The 18,464-nt window shown below is 36.8% G+C and overlaps 1 protein-coding gene across 1 annotated transcript; it reads left to right on the top strand.

The window, feature by feature from the left end:
- The first annotated feature begins 17,644 nt into the window (after positions 1-17,644).
- LOC147369912 (large ribosomal subunit protein eL39) lies at positions 17,645-18,069 on the top strand. The gene has a single exon (XM_086412889.1). The coding sequence runs from the start codon at positions 17,695-17,697 to the stop codon at positions 17,848-17,850; it is 156 nt and encodes a 51-aa protein (XP_086269015.1). The 5' UTR covers positions 17,645-17,694; the 3' UTR covers positions 17,851-18,069.
- The last annotated feature ends 395 nt before the right edge of the window (positions 18,070-18,464 follow it).

Here is an 18,464-nt window from a genome sequence, read left to right as displayed (position 1 = left end):
GAAGTCCTATAATACAAGACAATTGGATTGTAAATGTCTTTAATGGATGGAGGTTTAATTATTCTTCCTGTTATCATGAGAACTGATGATTTTGAGACATTCCTACATTTGAAAATTTGCAAAATAAAGGCACATGGAGTTTAAAATCTAAAATCAAGAAATGAAAGTTTAGAATTTTAATTAATAATAGTTAATTTTATCAGTTCATTCAGGTGCTCAGTCATGTTTGACTGTTCACGACCCCATGAACGGCAGCATGCCAGGATTCCCTATCCATCACCAACTCTTGGATCTTGCTCAAATGCATGTTCATCAAGTGTGATGCCACCCAAATATCTCATCCTCTATTGTCCCCTTCTCCTCCTGCCTTCAATCTTTCCCAGCATCAAGGTCTTTTCTAAAGAGTCAGATCTTCGCATCAGGTGGCCAAATTATTGGGGCTGCAGCTATAGCATGAGTCCTTTCAATGAATATCAGGACTAATTTCCTTTAGGATTGTCTGGTTTGATCTCCTTGCTGTCCAGAGACTCTCAAAAGTCTTCCCCAATGCCACAGTTCAAAAGCATCAATTCTTTGGCACTCAATTTTCTTTATGGTCCAAATCTCACATCCAAACATGAATACTGGAAAAACCATAACACTGAGAAGATGGATGTTTGTTGGCAAGGTAATGTCTCTGCTTTTTAATATACTGTCTAGGTTGGTTATTTTCTTCCAGAGAACAGGCATCTTTTAATTTCATGGCTGAAGTCACCATCTGCAGAGATTTTGGAGCCCAAGAAAATAATGTCTGTCACTGTTTCCATTGTTTCTCCATCTATTTGCCATGAAGTGATGAGACAAGATGCCATAATCTTTGTTTTCTGAATGTTAAGTTTTAAGCCAACATTTTTTTTTCTCTTTCACTTTCATCAAGAGGCCTTATTAGTTCCTCTTCACTGTCTGCCATAATGGTGGTGTCATCTGTGTATCTGAGGTTGTTGGTGTTTTTACCAGCAATCTTGATTCTAGCTTATGCTTCATCCAGCTGAGCATTTTGCATGATATACTCTGCATATAAGTTAAATAAGCAGAGTGACCATATACAGCTTTGATATACTCCTTTCTCCATTTAGATCGAGTCCATTTTTCCATGTCTTGTTCTAACATTTGCTTATTGACCTGTATAGGATTTCTCAGGGGGAAGGTAAAGTGGTCTGACATTCCCATCTCTTTGAGAGTTTTCCAGTTTGTTGTGATCCACAAAGTCAAAGACTTTAGTGTGGTCAATGAAGCAGAAATAATGTTTTTCTTCAATTTGCTTGTTTTTCCTATTATCCAATGGATGTTGGCAATTTAATCTCTGATTCCTCTGCCTTTTCTAAATCCAGCTTGAGCATCTGGAAGTTCACAGTTCATGTACTGTTGAAGCCTGGTTTGGAGAATTTTGAGCATTATTTGCTAGTGTGAGATGAGTGCAATTTTGAAGTAGTTTGAACGCTCTTGGGCATTGCCTTTCTTTGGGATTGGAATGAAAATTGACTTTTTCCAGTCCTGTGATCACTGCTGAGTTTTCCAAATTTGCTAGCATATTGAGTGCAGCACTTTCACAGCATCATCTTTTAGGATTTGAAATAGCTTAATTGGAATTTCATCACCTCCACTAGCTTTGTTTGCAGTGATGCTTCTTAAGGTCCACCTGACTTTGCATTCCAGGATATCTGGCTCTAGGTGAATAATCACACCTGAGTCATTATGATCTTTTTAGTATAGTTCTTCTGGGTATTCTTTCCACCTCTTCCTAATATCTTCTGCTCTTGTTAGATCCATACCATTTCCTTCCTTTATTGTGTCCATCTTTTTATGAAATATTCCCTGGTATCTCTAATTTTCTTGAAGACATCTCTAGCCTTTCACACTCTATTGTTTTCCTCTATTTCTTTGCATTGTTCACATAGGAGGATTTTTTTTTTATTTCTCTTTGCTATTCTTTGGAACTCTGCATTCAGATGGGTATATCTTTCCTTTTCTCCTTTGCCTTTCACTACTCTTCTTTTCTCAGCTCTTTCTAAGGCTTCCTCAGACAATCATTTTGCCTTTTTTCATTTCTTCTTTTGGGGACGGTTTTGATCACTGCCTCCTGTACTATGTTGTGAACCTCTGTCCATAGTTCTTCAGGCACTCTATGAGATCTAATCCCTTGAATCTATTTTCACTTCCACTGTATAATTATAAGGGAGTTGATTTGTGTCATACCTGAATGGTCTAGTGGTTTTCCCTACTTTCTTCAATTAAGTCTGTATTTTGCAATAAGGAGTTCATGATCTGAGCCACAGTCAGTTCATGGTCTTGTTTTCTGACTTTATAGAGCTTCTGTATCTTCAACTGCCAAGAATATAATCAATCTGATTTTGGTATTGACCATCTAGTGAAGTCCATGTGTAGAGTTGTCTCTCGTGTTGTTGGAAGGGGGTGGTTGCTATGACCAGTGCGTTCTCTTGGCAAAACTGTTCGTCTTTTCCCTGCTTCATTTTGTACCCAAAGGTCAAGCTTGCCTGTTACTCCAGGTATCTCTTGACTTCCTATTTTTCCATTCCAGTCTCCTATGATGAAAAGAACAGCTTTTTTTTTTAAAGTTCTTAATTAATTAATTAATTGCAAGGTAAAAAAATTCTATCCAATGAGTCTACTCTTGTGTTTGGCCTAAGCACAGTAAGAGTAGTGGAAAATATTTGAATTTTAATTTCTAATTAGGAGTAAAGTGAAAGTGAAGTCATGTCTCACTCTTTGCAACCCCATGGACTGTAGCCTCTCCGTCCATGGGGTTTTCCAGGCAAGAATACTGGAGTGGGTTGCCATTTCCAGGGAGGTAAAATTATTTAGTCATATCCTTTTCCCCTTTTGGAGGTAGGAAATTTACAATGAAAACTGTTTAATATTAGTATTTCTTAAAAGGGGGTTAAAATCTACATGGAGCATGTTCATGGGGATGACTCATTTTTAAGGCATAGTCTTTTGTGATACTCTATGAAACAATGTCATATAACACGTGATATTAGGGACTCTATAGTTAGATGCTGGTATGCAATATTGTTTTGAGTATTTAACATCTCTCTAATATTGGGCAAATTGCTTATACTTTGTAATATCAGATCTTAATCTGTTATATTTGTTTAATAATAGTAACTATTTCTAAAGAGTTCTGTAAGTGTTAAACAAAAGAATGCACCAAAATAATTTAGCCAAATCTCTGTCATATAATAAATCTCAATACATACTAGCTATTATTTTTATAATTAAACACTGCCTATTTTTTCCAAGTATTGATAAAACATACTTGCACTTTAGTCTCTTTCCTCTGTTAATTATTTAGCTAAGAAATTTGAGTATGTCACTTAAACGTGCATTTTAAAAATAGCTGATGATCAATATATGTAGAGTAGTCTTGGCATCACCTGCAAGCTTGCTAGAAATGCAGTCTCAGGCCCCCCAAGTTGTATTGAGTTGGAATCTGCATTTTTTTTTTAATGAGGTGGATAAAACTGGAATCTGCATTTCAACAATAGCCTCCATATAAAAGTAATTTGTAATTACATGTAATTTGCTTTTAAGATTTGAAATGAACCATGTAAGTTCTTTTCTCTCTTATAGCACAGTGAATGTTTACTATTGATGCTAAATAAATAATTGTTGATATATCTTATATCACCTCATTGAAGCCAAAATATAAAGGCTTAGTTATATGGCTGTAGAGTTAGGGCAATTCTGTTTTAGACTTATTTGATTTTTATATAAATTTGTTAGTTTCTAGTTTGAAGTCAGATGATGAGAGATTAAGTTGGGAGAGAGGTGGTAAATGGACAATAGGTGATGTTAAAAAATTTAAGAGGAAAGAAAGGCAGTTATGGGATTGCCTTGTGTATCAAAATTGACATTTGTTCATTTTCTCTGGTTCAGTTTGCAGTCCCACTATCACTTCCAAGGATAGATGCTTTCCTGCCTCTATTCTAACTGTAGTATAAAACCTGGGAGGGTTTTCTGTTTTATTGTTGCTGTTGTTTTGCTCTTTATTTTTATTTTTTTTTGTATTTTTAAAAAATTTATCTATTTTCTAATTGAAAGATAATTGCTTTATGGAATTTTGTTGTTTTCTGTCAAATCTCAACATGAATCAGCCATAGGTATACATATATCCCTTCCCTCTTGAACCTCCCTCCCACGTCCCTCCCATTCCCACCCCTCTAGGTTGATACAAAGCCCCTGTTTGAGTTTCCTAAGACATATAGCAAATTCCCATTGGCTTTTGCTTTTGCTTTTAATGCAAGTGCCTGACTTAAGCTTTGATTACCTTGATTGCTGAGACATTTGCTATCTCAAATAAACACGTGTCCAGCCACATGACTAGATAAATGGCCAGCTTCCCTCCATCCCATCCAGGCTCCATGGTTTTAGAGATCTTGGTTGATTTCAATAACTGACCATTTGAGTCACTTGTTTTTACTCACCCCATGCTTTAAATTCCTGTTGCTGCTGTTCGGTCACTAAGCCATGTCCTACTCTTTGCGACCCCATAGACTGCAGCATGCCAGGCTCCTCTGTCCTCCACTATTCCCAGAGTTTGCTCAAATTCACGTCCACTGTGTCGGCCATGCTATCTAACCATCTCATCCTCTGCTCACCCTTCTACTTTACTCTTATGTTTTAAATTCAGCAGTAAAGAGTGAGCACCTAAAAACCCAGCCCCCACCATGGACTGCAATAAAAACATAGCTCCAGGCCCATGTACTCTCTTTCTCTCACTAACCTGTACCTCACTATGTGTCCCCAGGTGTGCATGTAATTTCCTGCACTTGTAAGTAATAAAACTGGTCTCTTTCAAAATTTCCTGATGGTTAATTTTGAAGGCATCTGACAATCATAAGAACCACAAGGTCTAGTCCAGGTACAATCTAGCTATTTGTAGAGTGAGACCAGAAAAAACCCGAGGGTAAGTTTCTTGGATTCCTGAAAATGAAGATCTTGTATGTATAGCAATGTGGAACAAGTTGATATACGTGACTAGGATTAAGAAATAAGAGCAGATTCATTAATAGTTACCACTGAAAGCTTAGAAAGTTCTTCTAATTGAGTTTATAGCACACGCTATAAAGAGGGAGCTGATTTGTGACATGGTAGATTCTTATCTGTAATTAACATTTTGTCTTATGCTATTTAAATTATTATCATATATAGGAATTAGAAATACAAGTTCTCAGATTTCCAATTTTAATTAATTTTTTTCCCTGAGGACATATCTAATTCAAACAAATCCAAAATCTGATTTAATTTCCACATTTAGAAAACTGAAACACTATTATTACTTTCCATTTACCTACCAAAAGTAGATGTTATTTTCCCTATCAACCTGTATTATATTTTTTCTTTTTTTTAATAGTTGACGTATTAGTTAATTTCAAACTATATTACAAAGCTATAATAATCAAATAAGCATTCCATTGGCATAAAAACAGATACACAGATCAATGGAACAGAAGAGAGTCTAGAAATAAGGAGATGTATATATATGGTTAATTAATTTATGACAAAAGAGCCGGGAATATAGAGCTTCCCAGTGATTCAGTGGTAAAGAATCTGCCTGCCAATGCAGGAGATGCAAGAGAGGCAAGTTTGATTTCTGGGTTGGGAAGATCCCCTGGAGTAGGAAATGGCAAAAATACTACAGTATTCTTGCCTTGTTCCTCCATGAACAGAGGAGCCTGGTGGGATACAGTCCACGGGGTTGCAAAGAGTCACAAATGACTGACACACAGGCACAACAGGAACATATGATAAGGAAAGGATAGATTCTTGAATAAACAATATTGATAAAATGCATAACCATGTGCAATGCCAAACAATGTTCAAAGTACCGCACAATTGCACTCATCTCACACGGAAGGCAATGGCACCCCACTCCAGTACTCTTGCCTGGAAAATCCCATGGATGGAGAAGCCTGGTAGGCTACAGTCCATGGGGTCCCTGAGGGTTGGACACAACTGAATGACTTCATTTTCACTTTTCCCTTTCAAGCATTGGAGAAGGAAACAGCAACCCACTCCAGTGTTCTTGCCTGGAGAATCCCAGGGATGAGGAAGCCTGGTGGGCTGCTGTCTATGGGGTCACACAGAGTTGGACATGACTGAAGTGACTTAGAAGCAGCAGCACCACACGCTAGTAAAGTAATGCTCGAAATTCTCCAAGCCAGGCTTCAGCAATATGTGAACCATGAACTTCTTGATGTTCGAGCTGGTTTTAGAAAAGGCAGAGGAAGCAGGGATCAAATTGCCAACATCCGCTGGGTCATGGAAAAAGCAAGAGAGTTCCAGAAAAGCATCTATTTCTGGTTTATTGAATATGCCAAAGCCTATGACTGTGTGGATCACAAAAAACTGTGGAAAATTCTGAAAGAGATGGGAATACCAGAACACCTGACCTGCCTCTTGAGAAATTTGTATGCAGGTCAGAAAGCAACAGTTAGAACTGAACATGGAACAACAGACTGGTTCCAAATAGGAAAAGGAGTTCATCAAGGCTATATATTGTCACCCTGTTTATTTAACTTCTATGCAGAGTACATCATGAGAAACACTGGACTGGAAGAAACACAAACTGGAATCAAGATTGCTGGGAGAAATACCAATAACCTCAGACATGCAGATGACACCACCCTTATGGCAGAAGGTGAAGAGGAACTAAAAAGCCTCTTGATGAAAGTGAAAGAGGAGAGTGAAAATGTTGGCTTAAAGCTCAACATTCAGAAAAGAAGATCATGGCATCCGGTCCCACCACTTCATGGGAAATAGATGGGGAAACAGTGGAAACAGTGTCAGACTTTATTTTTCTGGGCTCCAAAATCCCTACAGATGGTGACTGCAGCCATGACATTAAAAGACGCTTACTTCTTGGAGGGAAAGTTATGACCAACCTAGATAGCATATTGAAAAGCAGAGACATTACTTTGCCAACAAAGGTTCGTCTAGTCAAGGCTATGTTTTTTCTCTGGTCATGTATGGATGTGAGAGTTGGACTGTGAAGAAGGCTGAGTGCCGAAAAGTTGATGCTTTTGAACTGTGGTGTTGGAGAAGACTCTTGACAGTCCCTTGGACTGCAAGGAGATCCAACCAGTCCATTCTGAAGGAGATCAGTCCTGGGATTTCTTTGGAAGGAATGATGCTAAAGCTGAAACTCCAGTACTTTGGCCACCTTATGCGAAGAGTTAACTCATTGGAAAAGACTCTGATGCTGGGAGGGATTCGGGGCAAGAGGAGAAGGGGACAACAGAGGATGAGATGGCTGGATGGCATCACTGACTGGATGCACATGAGTCTCAGTGAAATCTGGGGGTTGGTGATGGACAGGGAGGCCTGGCGTGCTGTGATTCATGGGGTCACAAAGAATCGGACACGACTGAGTGACTGATCTGATCTGATAACCATGTGCAAAAAAAAATGAAACTCTATCCTTATCTTACACAATACACAGAAGTCAAATAAAGATGGATTAAAGAATTGAATGTAAAAGATGAAACCATGAAACTCCTAGGGCAAAAAAAAAATAGGTGGTAACCTCCTTTAAAAAGATCTTGGTGATAATTTCTTGTATATGACATAAAAACCAAAGGTAACAAAAACAAAAATAAATAAGTGGGACTCGCCAACCTAAAATCTTCTGCACAGCATAGGAAATCATCAATAGTTAAAAGGCAATCTACAGGATAGGAAATAATATTTTCAAAACATGTATATGATAATGGGTTAATATCTAAAATATATAAAGAACTCATACAACTGCATAGAAAAACAAACAACACTCCCAAAATTATCCTAATAAAAATTGGCAGAGGAACTGAATAGATATTTTTCTAAAGAAGACTTACAAATGGCCAACAGGTATCAATACATGAAAATGTATTCAATATTATTAGCTATTAAAGAAATATAATTCAAAACCTCTGTATTACCTCACACTTGTTAAAATGACTATTATAAAAAAAAAAGCAGAGATAACAAGTGTTGGTGAAGATGTAGGGAACAGGTAACTCTAGTACATTGTTGGTAGGAGTGGAAATTGATACAGCCACTATGCAAAACAGTATGAAAATTTTTCAAAACATTAAAAACACAACTACCATATGATCCAGCAACACTATTTCAAAAGGAAACTAAAACAGTATCTTGAAGATATATCTGCAATGGTCATTACAAATCATTCACAATAGCCAAGATATGGAAATAACAAGAGGATCTGTCAGTGAATAAATAGATAAAATATGTGTTTCAAATCAACCTTAAATTCACACAATGTTATATGTCAATTATATCTCAATAAAGTTACAAATATAAAGTATTAAAATAATCTAATATGAAATGCAAATTGATTATCAAATAGTAGAAATATAGTTTAGAGAAAAAAACAATGAAAGCCAATAAGAAAATCTGAATGTATACCCAGATCTTAAATAATATAACTGGGTTACTTCAGGTAAGTTTTAAATGTTGATTTAAAATATCTTCATCTATAAAATAAAGGAGTTCAATTCAGTTCAATTGCTCAGTCATGCCCGACTCTTTGCGACTCCATGGACTGCAGCAAGCAAGGCTTCCCTGTCCATCACCAACTCCTGGAGTTTACTCAAACTCACGCCCATCAACTTGGTGATTCCATCCAACCATCTCATCCTCTGTCGCCCCCTTCTCTTCCAGCCTTCAATCTTTCCCAAAATTAGAGTCTTTTCTAATGAGTCAGTATTTGGCATCGTGACCAAAGCATTGGAGCTTCAGCTTTAGTATCAGTCCTTCCAATGAATATTCAGGACTGGTTTCCTTTAGGATTGTCTGGTTTGATCTCCTTGCAGTCCAAGGGATTCTCAAGAGTCTTCTCCAACACCACAGTTCAAAAGTATCAATTCTTCGGTGCTCAGCTTTCTTTTAGTCCAACTCTCTCATCCATACATGACTACTAGAAAAATCATAGCTTTGACTAGATGGACCTTTGTTGGCAAAGTAATGTCTCTGCTTTTTAATATGCTGTTTAGTTTGGACATAGCTTTTCTTCCAAGGCACAAGCTGTAGTCACCATCTGCATTGATTTGGGGGCCCAAAAAGTAAAGTCTCTCACTGTTTCCATTGTTTCCCCATCTATTTGCCATGAAGTGATTGGACTGGATGCCATGATCTTCATTTTTTGAAGGTTGAGTTTTAAGCCAGCTTTTTTTTTTTTAATTTTATTTTACTTTTAAACTTTACATAATTGTATTAGTTTTGCCAAATATCAAAATGAATCCGCCACAGGTATACATGTGTTCCCCATCTTGAACCCTCCTCCCTCCTCCCTCCCCATACCATCCCTCTGGGTCGTCCCAGTGCAGCTTTTTTTACTCTCCTCTTCACTTCATCAAGAGGTTCTTTAGTTCCTTTAGATCATTTCTAGTTAGAATATAAAGTAAATAATAATTTTCTATAATTTAAAACCCCTTTGCAATTTTTTTTTTACTTCCTTAAGAAAATTACTTAAACTCAACTGTTTTTGTTTGAGAAGCAAGTGAAAAGATTTGGTTGTAAAACAAGAGAAAATTCAAGAGCAGAGGAAAATTATACAAAGCAAGAGACCATTTCTACCAATAGAATATGATTATTAAGTTTGTTATGGTCCTTTAAATGTCTATATGTACAACACTATAATAATATTGTGAAAATAATTTTAGCCTAAACATAAAAATTTAGCCTAAACAACAGCTATAACAACTGACCGCCCCCCCAAAAAAAAAACCCAAAAGTTTATCCCATGTGAAAATCTGAGCTGAAATACACTTCTGTGACTAATGAGCAGTGTAGGCCCAAGGCATGTAAAGTTTGGCAACCGGATATACCCCATAAGAGTCACACTACACAAACAATAGGTTTCTCGAAATCTAACATCATCATCCATATTTTGCAGTTGCCCAATCTTAAAAAAATATTGGCTTACAGAATATAAACATGGCTTTTATGATATATGATTTCACTTTGCCAACACATTTTTCCCTCTTGGCCCAGTGTACATTTCTGTGATCAAAATAGTTCTAAAAACATATATCTATCTTTAGAACATCCAGTATAGCAAGAAAGAAAACTGACAGTTTTATGATGCCTGACAACATGAAAATTTTTAAAGAAGCAGATTTATCTTTCAAAGTGGTAGAGATTATTAAGCACATATTACAGTGTACATGTTTTGCATGAGTAAAATCCAAAACGTAAATGAGTCCACCGGTCTGTGCAGATGGATGCCATTCTACTGGCTAGATTGCTTGGAATAAGGAAAACTTTGGGAGTTTACGGAAATAGTTTCCTTTTCAAGCTCTTCATAAAAAGGCAGGAGTTTAAAAGAGTATCCTCTTTAAAAACTCAAAACTTTAAAGTCATAAATTATTATGAATAAATAATATATCTGCCAAAGAAACAGTTTAAGACATTTTTTAAATGACATACACATATGTTTTGAATGATTTTCCATATTTTCATCTATATTTATGCTAATTCCAAATATCGAATTACCTAATACAATTACTTATACACTGCAGTCTTCCAGTGAGATTTTGGGATTCCAAAATTACTTTTATCTTATTTTTAAAAATTATCTTATTTTTAATAAGATGTAGCATATGTAGTCATTACATTGTATAGGCTGTAACAATCTCCTTTCAGTATATTAAGAAAGATAAATCACCTATTATGGCACATTAAGAAATGTGCCTCCCATATTGGAAAACAAGCAAGGATATGATGCCCCACTGTGGGGTGTGAAGAGCAGATAGTCCCAACTCTGGGTTCCACAGGAGTCCATCTCAGCAGAGTAGCCACCTTCTCCAAGGCCAAGCCCTTCCTAAGCAACCTAAATCTTGTGACTGAGCCAAGTGGACATGTAAATGACTGGCCATCTTAGCCCTTAGGCTGTCACTTAGCATTGATAGATGATATTCGTTAAACACGTCCTCACAGAACTGATCCATTATTTGTCACAATGACAACATAGTTGGACATCGTTTTCCAGAGTGTGTCTTCTGCTTCTTTCCACCAGTGTTGCCCCATAAATATCTTCCACCCCAAACTCTGTCTCAGCTTCTGTGTTTGGTGAACTCAATCTACAACATACGTTCAGAGTCAAGTTTAAAAATAAAAGCTAATGGAAGAATTTGTCTATATTACTACATGGCATATTATAGAAAAGGCTGGAGGCAGTTAGAACAATGATTCATTATTTGCTAATTCAGTGTTTGTAGAGAGTTTACATAACTACTGCAAATAATGAGAACTGATGATACAAAATTGTAGATTTTGCAGTTCTGCATAGATGCATTTTGTTCTGCATATAAAAATATTCTGTTTGAAGGCAAAGGTGAATATTTAAGGATAGTATATTGCACCATGCTTATTTTAACATCATCCTTATTTGCATGAAGCCAAATTTATTTGATTTTATATTCATAGTTATTTCCCCAACTATAGTAAGACTCCATTATTGTGTCCAGTTTTGCAAACTTAATTACTATGACTTGAAAATACAGGTAAAAATGTAAGCAATTTCTATCCGATCCCATAAAACTTTTAAACAACAGCTGGAAGAGCAAAGAAGCCATCTTAGGGAAGCAAGAGAGAAATGGCGTGTGCAAATGTTTTGAAAGCTAGATATCTGATAATTATCAATAAACGTAAATATTGTTGCCAACTACTCAGAAGGCAATGGCACCCCACTCCAGTACTCTTACCTGGAAAAGCCCATGGACGGAAGAGCCTGGTAGGCTGCAGTCTGTGGGGTCGCGAAGAGTCGGACATGACTGAGAGACTTTACTTTCACTTTTCACTTTCATGCATTGGAGAAGGAAATGGCAACCCACTCCAGTGTTCTTGCCTGGAGAATCCCAGGGATGGGGGAGCCTGGTGGGCTACCGTCTATGGGGTCGCACAGAGTCGGACATGACTGAAGCGACTTAGCAGCAACAGTAGCACTCAAAAGCAGTATTTAAGATCATATAAATCTGCAAATTGTAATTTATACAATTATTGACATAAATTTTATTTTATAGAGTCAATGAAAACTACACATCTTGAATACCATGTAAATTCATTTATAGTTTAGTTAATAGGCTAAATGTGGTATTTTTAGTAATGGAGCATTCAGAATAAGGTGTTAACATTTAAAAATCATTTTGGCTTACTGTGTTTATCCATGAAAATTATTTGAATTCAGTCACAGCATTAATTTGATTCTTTATACTATATCATGGCCAACTCAAACCCAAGTGCATGATTTTGTACCATTTGGAGAATCAGTCATTAGAAACAAGTTTCAGTAGAGAAATAAATGGGAAATCATTTTTACATCCTTGGAATGTCTGAAAGATCCACAGTTTTAACAACTCTAACTACATTTTCATGAAAATATGAAAAATGTACAGGTATCTGAAGAGCTTACCAAAGGGCTTCCCTTCACTCCAACTGAATGGTAAGGATGTAACGAGGATGTAACCCCAAGTTGACTTGGGGTACTAGCAGAAATAGCCATATTCTGGTAAATTTTATGGATCCTAAAAATTGGATCACACCATGTTACATTACTGCTCTGTTTTACCTTGGTCCATCTATCTCAGTTATTAGAGAAATTATTAGATAATTAAAGTTATTAGAAGAAATTAATGCAGAAAATGCTTATGAAATACTTGACATAATCCTTGATACACGGCAGTTGTTCGGTAGCTAATGTTTTCACTTGTTGAAAAAACATTTACCTTGGCCATGAGGCTACTGATACCATAAGATATTCTAGGCTTTATTTACAATCAATGCACAGAAAGTTTGCATACATAAAAGTGTGCACAAGTACAAATAGATATCAACTCTCCATCACATAAGCAAAAGCAACAAAACCTGTCTTTTCTGTTTGATACACCTTTATTTTTACCTGGGTTAACTCAGGAACCCTGGTGTTTTATTTATGCATATAGTCACAGTTACATTTGTAAGAATTTTAAACTGTTTGCTCTTATCATTGATTGAAATAATATTGTAATCAATATTATAAAACGGCATTCTAAAAGGAATTTTTGTAATCAGGTTCTGTGTAATAAGTATGCTTAGGTAGAATACATAGTATTTTTCATACTGAACTATCAAAATTGTAAAATACTTATAAAGGGGATCATATATGAACATAAGTATATTTTTTAAATCTCTATATAAGCTAATTTAATCAATATTTATCCAGAAATTGATTTATAATAAAAGTAAATTTTGGTATAAAAATCTGGCAAATCTTATTGCTAAATGATCACATTAGTGGTACTCTGTGCTTATGATTCCATTTAGTTTTATGTCCCCCAATATAATTAAGTGTTCAACTAGCTGAGATGACTACTATTGGTTGATGATTAGCTGAAACTGTTGTAATAATGTTATGTCTACCTCAAGTTAAGTATTTATTTATGGAAGGTATTTTACCAAACTTACAAAGATAAATTTTGTGACAGTCTCTGTTGTTTTTTAGTCGCTAAGTTGTGTCCGACTCTTTTGAGACCCCATTAACTGTAGTCCACCACGCTCTTCTGTCTATGGGATTCCCCATGCAGGAAGAATACTGGAATGGGCTTACCATTTTTTTCTCCAGGGGATTTTTTCTCAACCCAGGAATCAAAACCACATCTTCTACATAGGCAGGTAGATTTCTTACCACCAAAGAAGCCCAAATAATGAGCACTACTAAAACAAACAAACAAACAACTGATTTTGATGCAGGTGGCTGAGTAAATATCTTTTGAAAGAAAAGTAATCTGAAATTTAGCAGTGAAATAATCAAATTTACAGTTTAGAAAGTTCACTCCCCTGATGGTTAAGACATGGACTGGAGTGGACCAATAGAGGAAAGAATTAAAGTAACATAGGAAGCTATTAAAGTAGTATAGGCTAAAATAAAATCTTAAAATCACATTGGTGTGGCTCAATAGACATTTAGAAAGTAGTATGACAAAACAAAACACAAAACTTGGGGACATGGGGAATAGGCAATAAGTTTAGTAAAGGGGAAGTTTGAGATGTATATGAACATTCCCAGTTTTACAACTTGGAGATATGAATGAATGAGGTTGATGATAAAGCATTTGAATTATAGTGAGTATAAATCTGTTCACAGTCCAAATATTACAGTCAATAGCAAAGTATAATATTTCTTTGTTACTGTAGAAATTTAAGCAAAATTTATCCAATGAAAGTAGAGGCAGCAATTTGGCTTTCTAGTTAAAAAGAATCACACTTGTTGAATTAAGAAATATATTTCTTAGTAAGTGGTTAAATAACCACTAACACTGATTTAAGAGATAATGCAAATATGCATCAGTTCAGTTGAGTTCAGTTGCTCAGTTGTGTTTGACTATTTGCAAACCCATGAATTGCAGCACGCCAGGCCTCCCTGTCCATCACCAACTCCCGGAGTTCACTGAGACTCACGTCCATCGAGTCAGTGATGCCATCCACCCATCTCACCCTTTGTCGTCCCCTTCTCCTCCTGCCCCCAATCCCTCCCAGCATCAGAGTCTTTTCCAATGACTCAACTCTTCGCATGAGGTGGCCAAAGTACTGGAGTTTCAGCTTCAGCATCATTCCTTCCAAAGAAATCCCAGGGATGATCTCCTTCAGAATGGACTGGTTGGATCTCCTTGCAGTCCAAGGGACTCTCAAGAGTCTTCTCCAACACCACAGTTCAAAAGCATCAATTCTTCGGTGCTCAGCCTTCTTCACAGTCCAACTCTCACATCCATACATGACCACTGGAAAAACCATAGCCTTAACTAGACGGATCTTTGTTAGCAAAGTAAAGTCTCTGCTTTTCAATATGCTATCTAGATTGGTCATAACTTTTCTTCCAAGGAGTAAGCGTCTTTTAATTTCATGGCTGCAGTCACCATCTGCAGTGATTTTGGAGCCCAAAAAGATAAAGTCTGGCACTGTTTCCACTGTTTCCCCATCTATTTCCCATGAAGTGATGGGACCGGATGCCATGATCTTCGTTTTCTGAATGTTGAGCTTTAAGCCAACATTTTCACTCTCCTCTTTCACTTTCATCAAGAGGCTTTGAGTTCCTCTTCACTTTCTGCCATAAGGGTGGTGTCATCTGCATATCTGAGGGTATTGATATTTCTCTTGGCAATCTTGATTCCAGCTTGTGCTTCTTCAGGCCAGCATTTCTCATGATGTATTCTGCATAAAAGTCTCATGATGTATTCTGCATATGTGCATACCTATGTATCAAATTATTTAAAATAGTCTTATTTTAATTGTAATTTATCATTATGGCTTCAAAAGTGATAGACATACTTTATATGGTAGAATATTTTTGTTTCTAGTAATAATTGCAAGTTTATAAGCTTTTAATGCTTTATTTTTCTTTCCTCTTACAGAAACAAATTTGGAGGTTAAAAAAAAGAGGTGTACCACAACTTCTTTATCCATTCATCTGTCCATGGGAATCTAGCTTGCTTCCATGTTCTAGCTATTGTAAATAGTGCTGCAATGAACAGTGGGATACATATGTCTTTTTCAATTGGAAAGAGAAAGATAAATGTCCTATTCTAACACACATATACAGAATCTAGAAAAATGGTTCTGAAGAATTTATTTACAGGTCAGCAATGGAGGAACAGACACAGAGAATAGATTTATGGACATGGGAAGAAGGGAGGACAGGGTGAGAAGTATGCAAAAAGTAACATGGAAACTTACATTACCATATGTAAAATAGATAGCCAAGGGTAATTTGCTCTATAACTCAGAAAACTCAAACAGGGGCTCTGTATCAACCTAGAAGTGTGGAATGGGGAGAGATGGGAGGGAGATTCAAAAGGAAGGTGATATATGTATACCAATGGGTGATAAGAACTGTACAAAAAAGATCTTCATGACCCAGATAATCACAATGGTGTGATCACTGACCTAGAGCCAGACATCCCGGAATGTGAAGTCAAGTGGGCCTTAAAAAGCATCACTATGAACAAAGCTAGTGGAGGTGATGGAATTCCAGTTGAGCTATTCCAAATCCTGAAAGATGATGCTGTGAAAGTGTTGCAGACAATATGCCAGCAAATTCGGAAAACTCAGCAGTGGCCACAGGACTGGAAAGGGGCAGTTTTCATTCCAATCCAAAGGAAGGCAATGCCAAAGAATGCTCAAACTACCGCACAATTGCACTCATCTCACATGCTAGTATGAATGTAATGCTCAAAGTAATGCTCAAAATTCTCCAAGCCAGGCTTCAGCAATATGTGAACCTTGAACTTCCAGATGTTCAAGCTGGTTTTAGAAAAGGAAGTGGAACCAGAGATCAAATTGCCAACATCTGCTGGATCATGGAAAAAGCAAGAGAGTTCCAGAAAAACATCTCTTTCTGCTTTATGGACTACGCCAAAGCCTTTGACTGTATGGATCACAATCAACTGTGGAAAATTCTGAAAGAGATGGGAATACCAGAGCACCTGACCTGCCTCTTGAGAAATTTGTATGCAAGTCAGGAAGCAACAGTTAGAACTGGACATGGAACAACAGACTGGTTCCAAATAGGAAAAGGAGTTCGTCAAGGCTGTATATTGTCACCCTGTTTATTTAACTTCTATGCAGAGTACATCATGAGAAACGCTGGACTGGAAGAAACACAAGCTGGAATCAAGATTGCCAGGAGAAATATCAATAACCTCAGATATGCAGATGACACCACCCTTATGGCAGAAAGTGAAGAGGAACTAAAAAGCCTCTTGATGAAAGTAAAAGAGGAGAGTGAAAAAGTTGGCTTAAAACTCAACAGAAAAACTAAGATCATGGCATCCAGTTCCATCACTTCATGGCAAATAGATGGGGAAAAATGAAAACAGTGGCAGACTTTATCTTTTTGGGCTCCAAAATCACTGCAGATGGTGACTGCAGCCATGAAATTAATAGATGTTTGCTCCTTGGAAGAAGAGCTATGACCAACCTAGAAAGCATATTAAAAAGCAGAGACATTTGCCAATAAAGGTCTATCTTGTCAAAGCTATGATTTTTCCTGTAGTCATGTACGGATGTGACATTTGGACTATAAAGAAAGCTGAGTGCTGAAGAATTCATTCTTTTGAGCTGTGGTTTTGGAGAAAACCCTTGAGAGCCCCTTGACTGCAAGGACATCCAACCATTCAATTCTAAAAGAAGTCAGTCCTGATTATTCATTGGAAGGACTGATGCTGAAGCTGAAGCTCCAATACTTTGGCCACATGATGCCAAGTACTGACTCACAGGAAAAGATCCCTATGCTAGGAAAAATTAAAGGCAGGAGGAAAAGGGGATGACAGAGGATGAGATGGTTTGGTGGCATCACCACCTCGATGGATGTGAGTTTGAGTAAACCCCAGGAGATGTTGATGGACAGGGAGGCCTGTCATGCTGCATTCCATGGGGTCGCAAAGCTTTGGACTCGCCTGAGCAACTGTACAGAACTGAACTGCATATAAATGTATATACTATACATTCTATATCTATACTTTCTTTCTCTTTAGTTCTCTCAAAACCAGAACAGTGGAGGGCCTAAGTTTGGCTAGAAGTATTATTGTGTTTCATATAGAAAAATTTTAAGCTCTTTTCTCTTCTCCGCCATCCTATGTGCGGTTGAGTTCTTTCCTCACCATGTCTTCTCACAAGACTTTCAGGATCAAGCGATTCCTGGCCAAGAAACAAAAGCAGAATCGTCCCATTCCTCAATGGATTCGAATGAAAACTGGCAATAAAATCAGGTACAACTCCAAGAGAAGACATTGGAGAAGAACCAAGCTGGGTCTATAAGAAGCAAGCTGGGTCTATAAGAAGTGGTCTTAACATGTGTGGCACACATGTTAAGACCACTTTTTTAAGCAGCCAAATCACAATGAAAACATCACTACTGTAATGCTTGGCCCATGGTGTTATTTCCTCAAAACATCACTACTGTAATGCTTGGCCCATGATGTTATTTCCTCACTATCAGTCTGAGACCCAGTAATAAATATAAAACGTTGGAATTGTTATTGTATTATATGGTTTGTGATGACGTACTGAATAAATACTGTCAGTTAGGACATGGGCCTGTCCAATGATAGAAATGTTGTCTAGCTACCAAGTACTTAGAAGTACAGCTTGTAAAACAGGAACTGGCTTTTAAAAAAAAAAAAAAGAAAAATTTTAAATTGAAAATACAGGGGAAAAGTGTTTTCTCTTCTCTTTTAGAAGCATTCTGACTTTACTGTCCCAAGCTTTAACAGGGAGTTCATGTTATCTCATATTATTTACTAAATATTTCTTAGCTTGTTCATTTTATCACAAGATTATTTTATATTTGAAAAAAAGAGTTTTTAAGTATACCTTAAAAGAACTTCTCATGATATGACCAGCTCATCCTAAATTATTTCTCATAACTCAAT

This window comes from Bos grunniens, chromosome 7 (genome assembly GCF_055505025.1).
Source record: "Bos grunniens cultivar Pamir isolate PY7600 chromosome 7, Bosgru_T2T1.0, whole genome shotgun sequence".
Lineage (NCBI taxonomy): Eukaryota > Metazoa > Chordata > Mammalia > Artiodactyla > Bovidae > Bos > Bos grunniens.
This window is presented reverse-complemented; position numbering and strand designations above follow the sequence as displayed.

Coding starts and splice junctions, on each gene's coding strand:
- LOC147369912 (XM_086412889.1), top strand. CDS start 17,695: ATGTCTTCTCACAAGACTTTCAGGATCAAGCGATTCCTGGCCAAGAAA.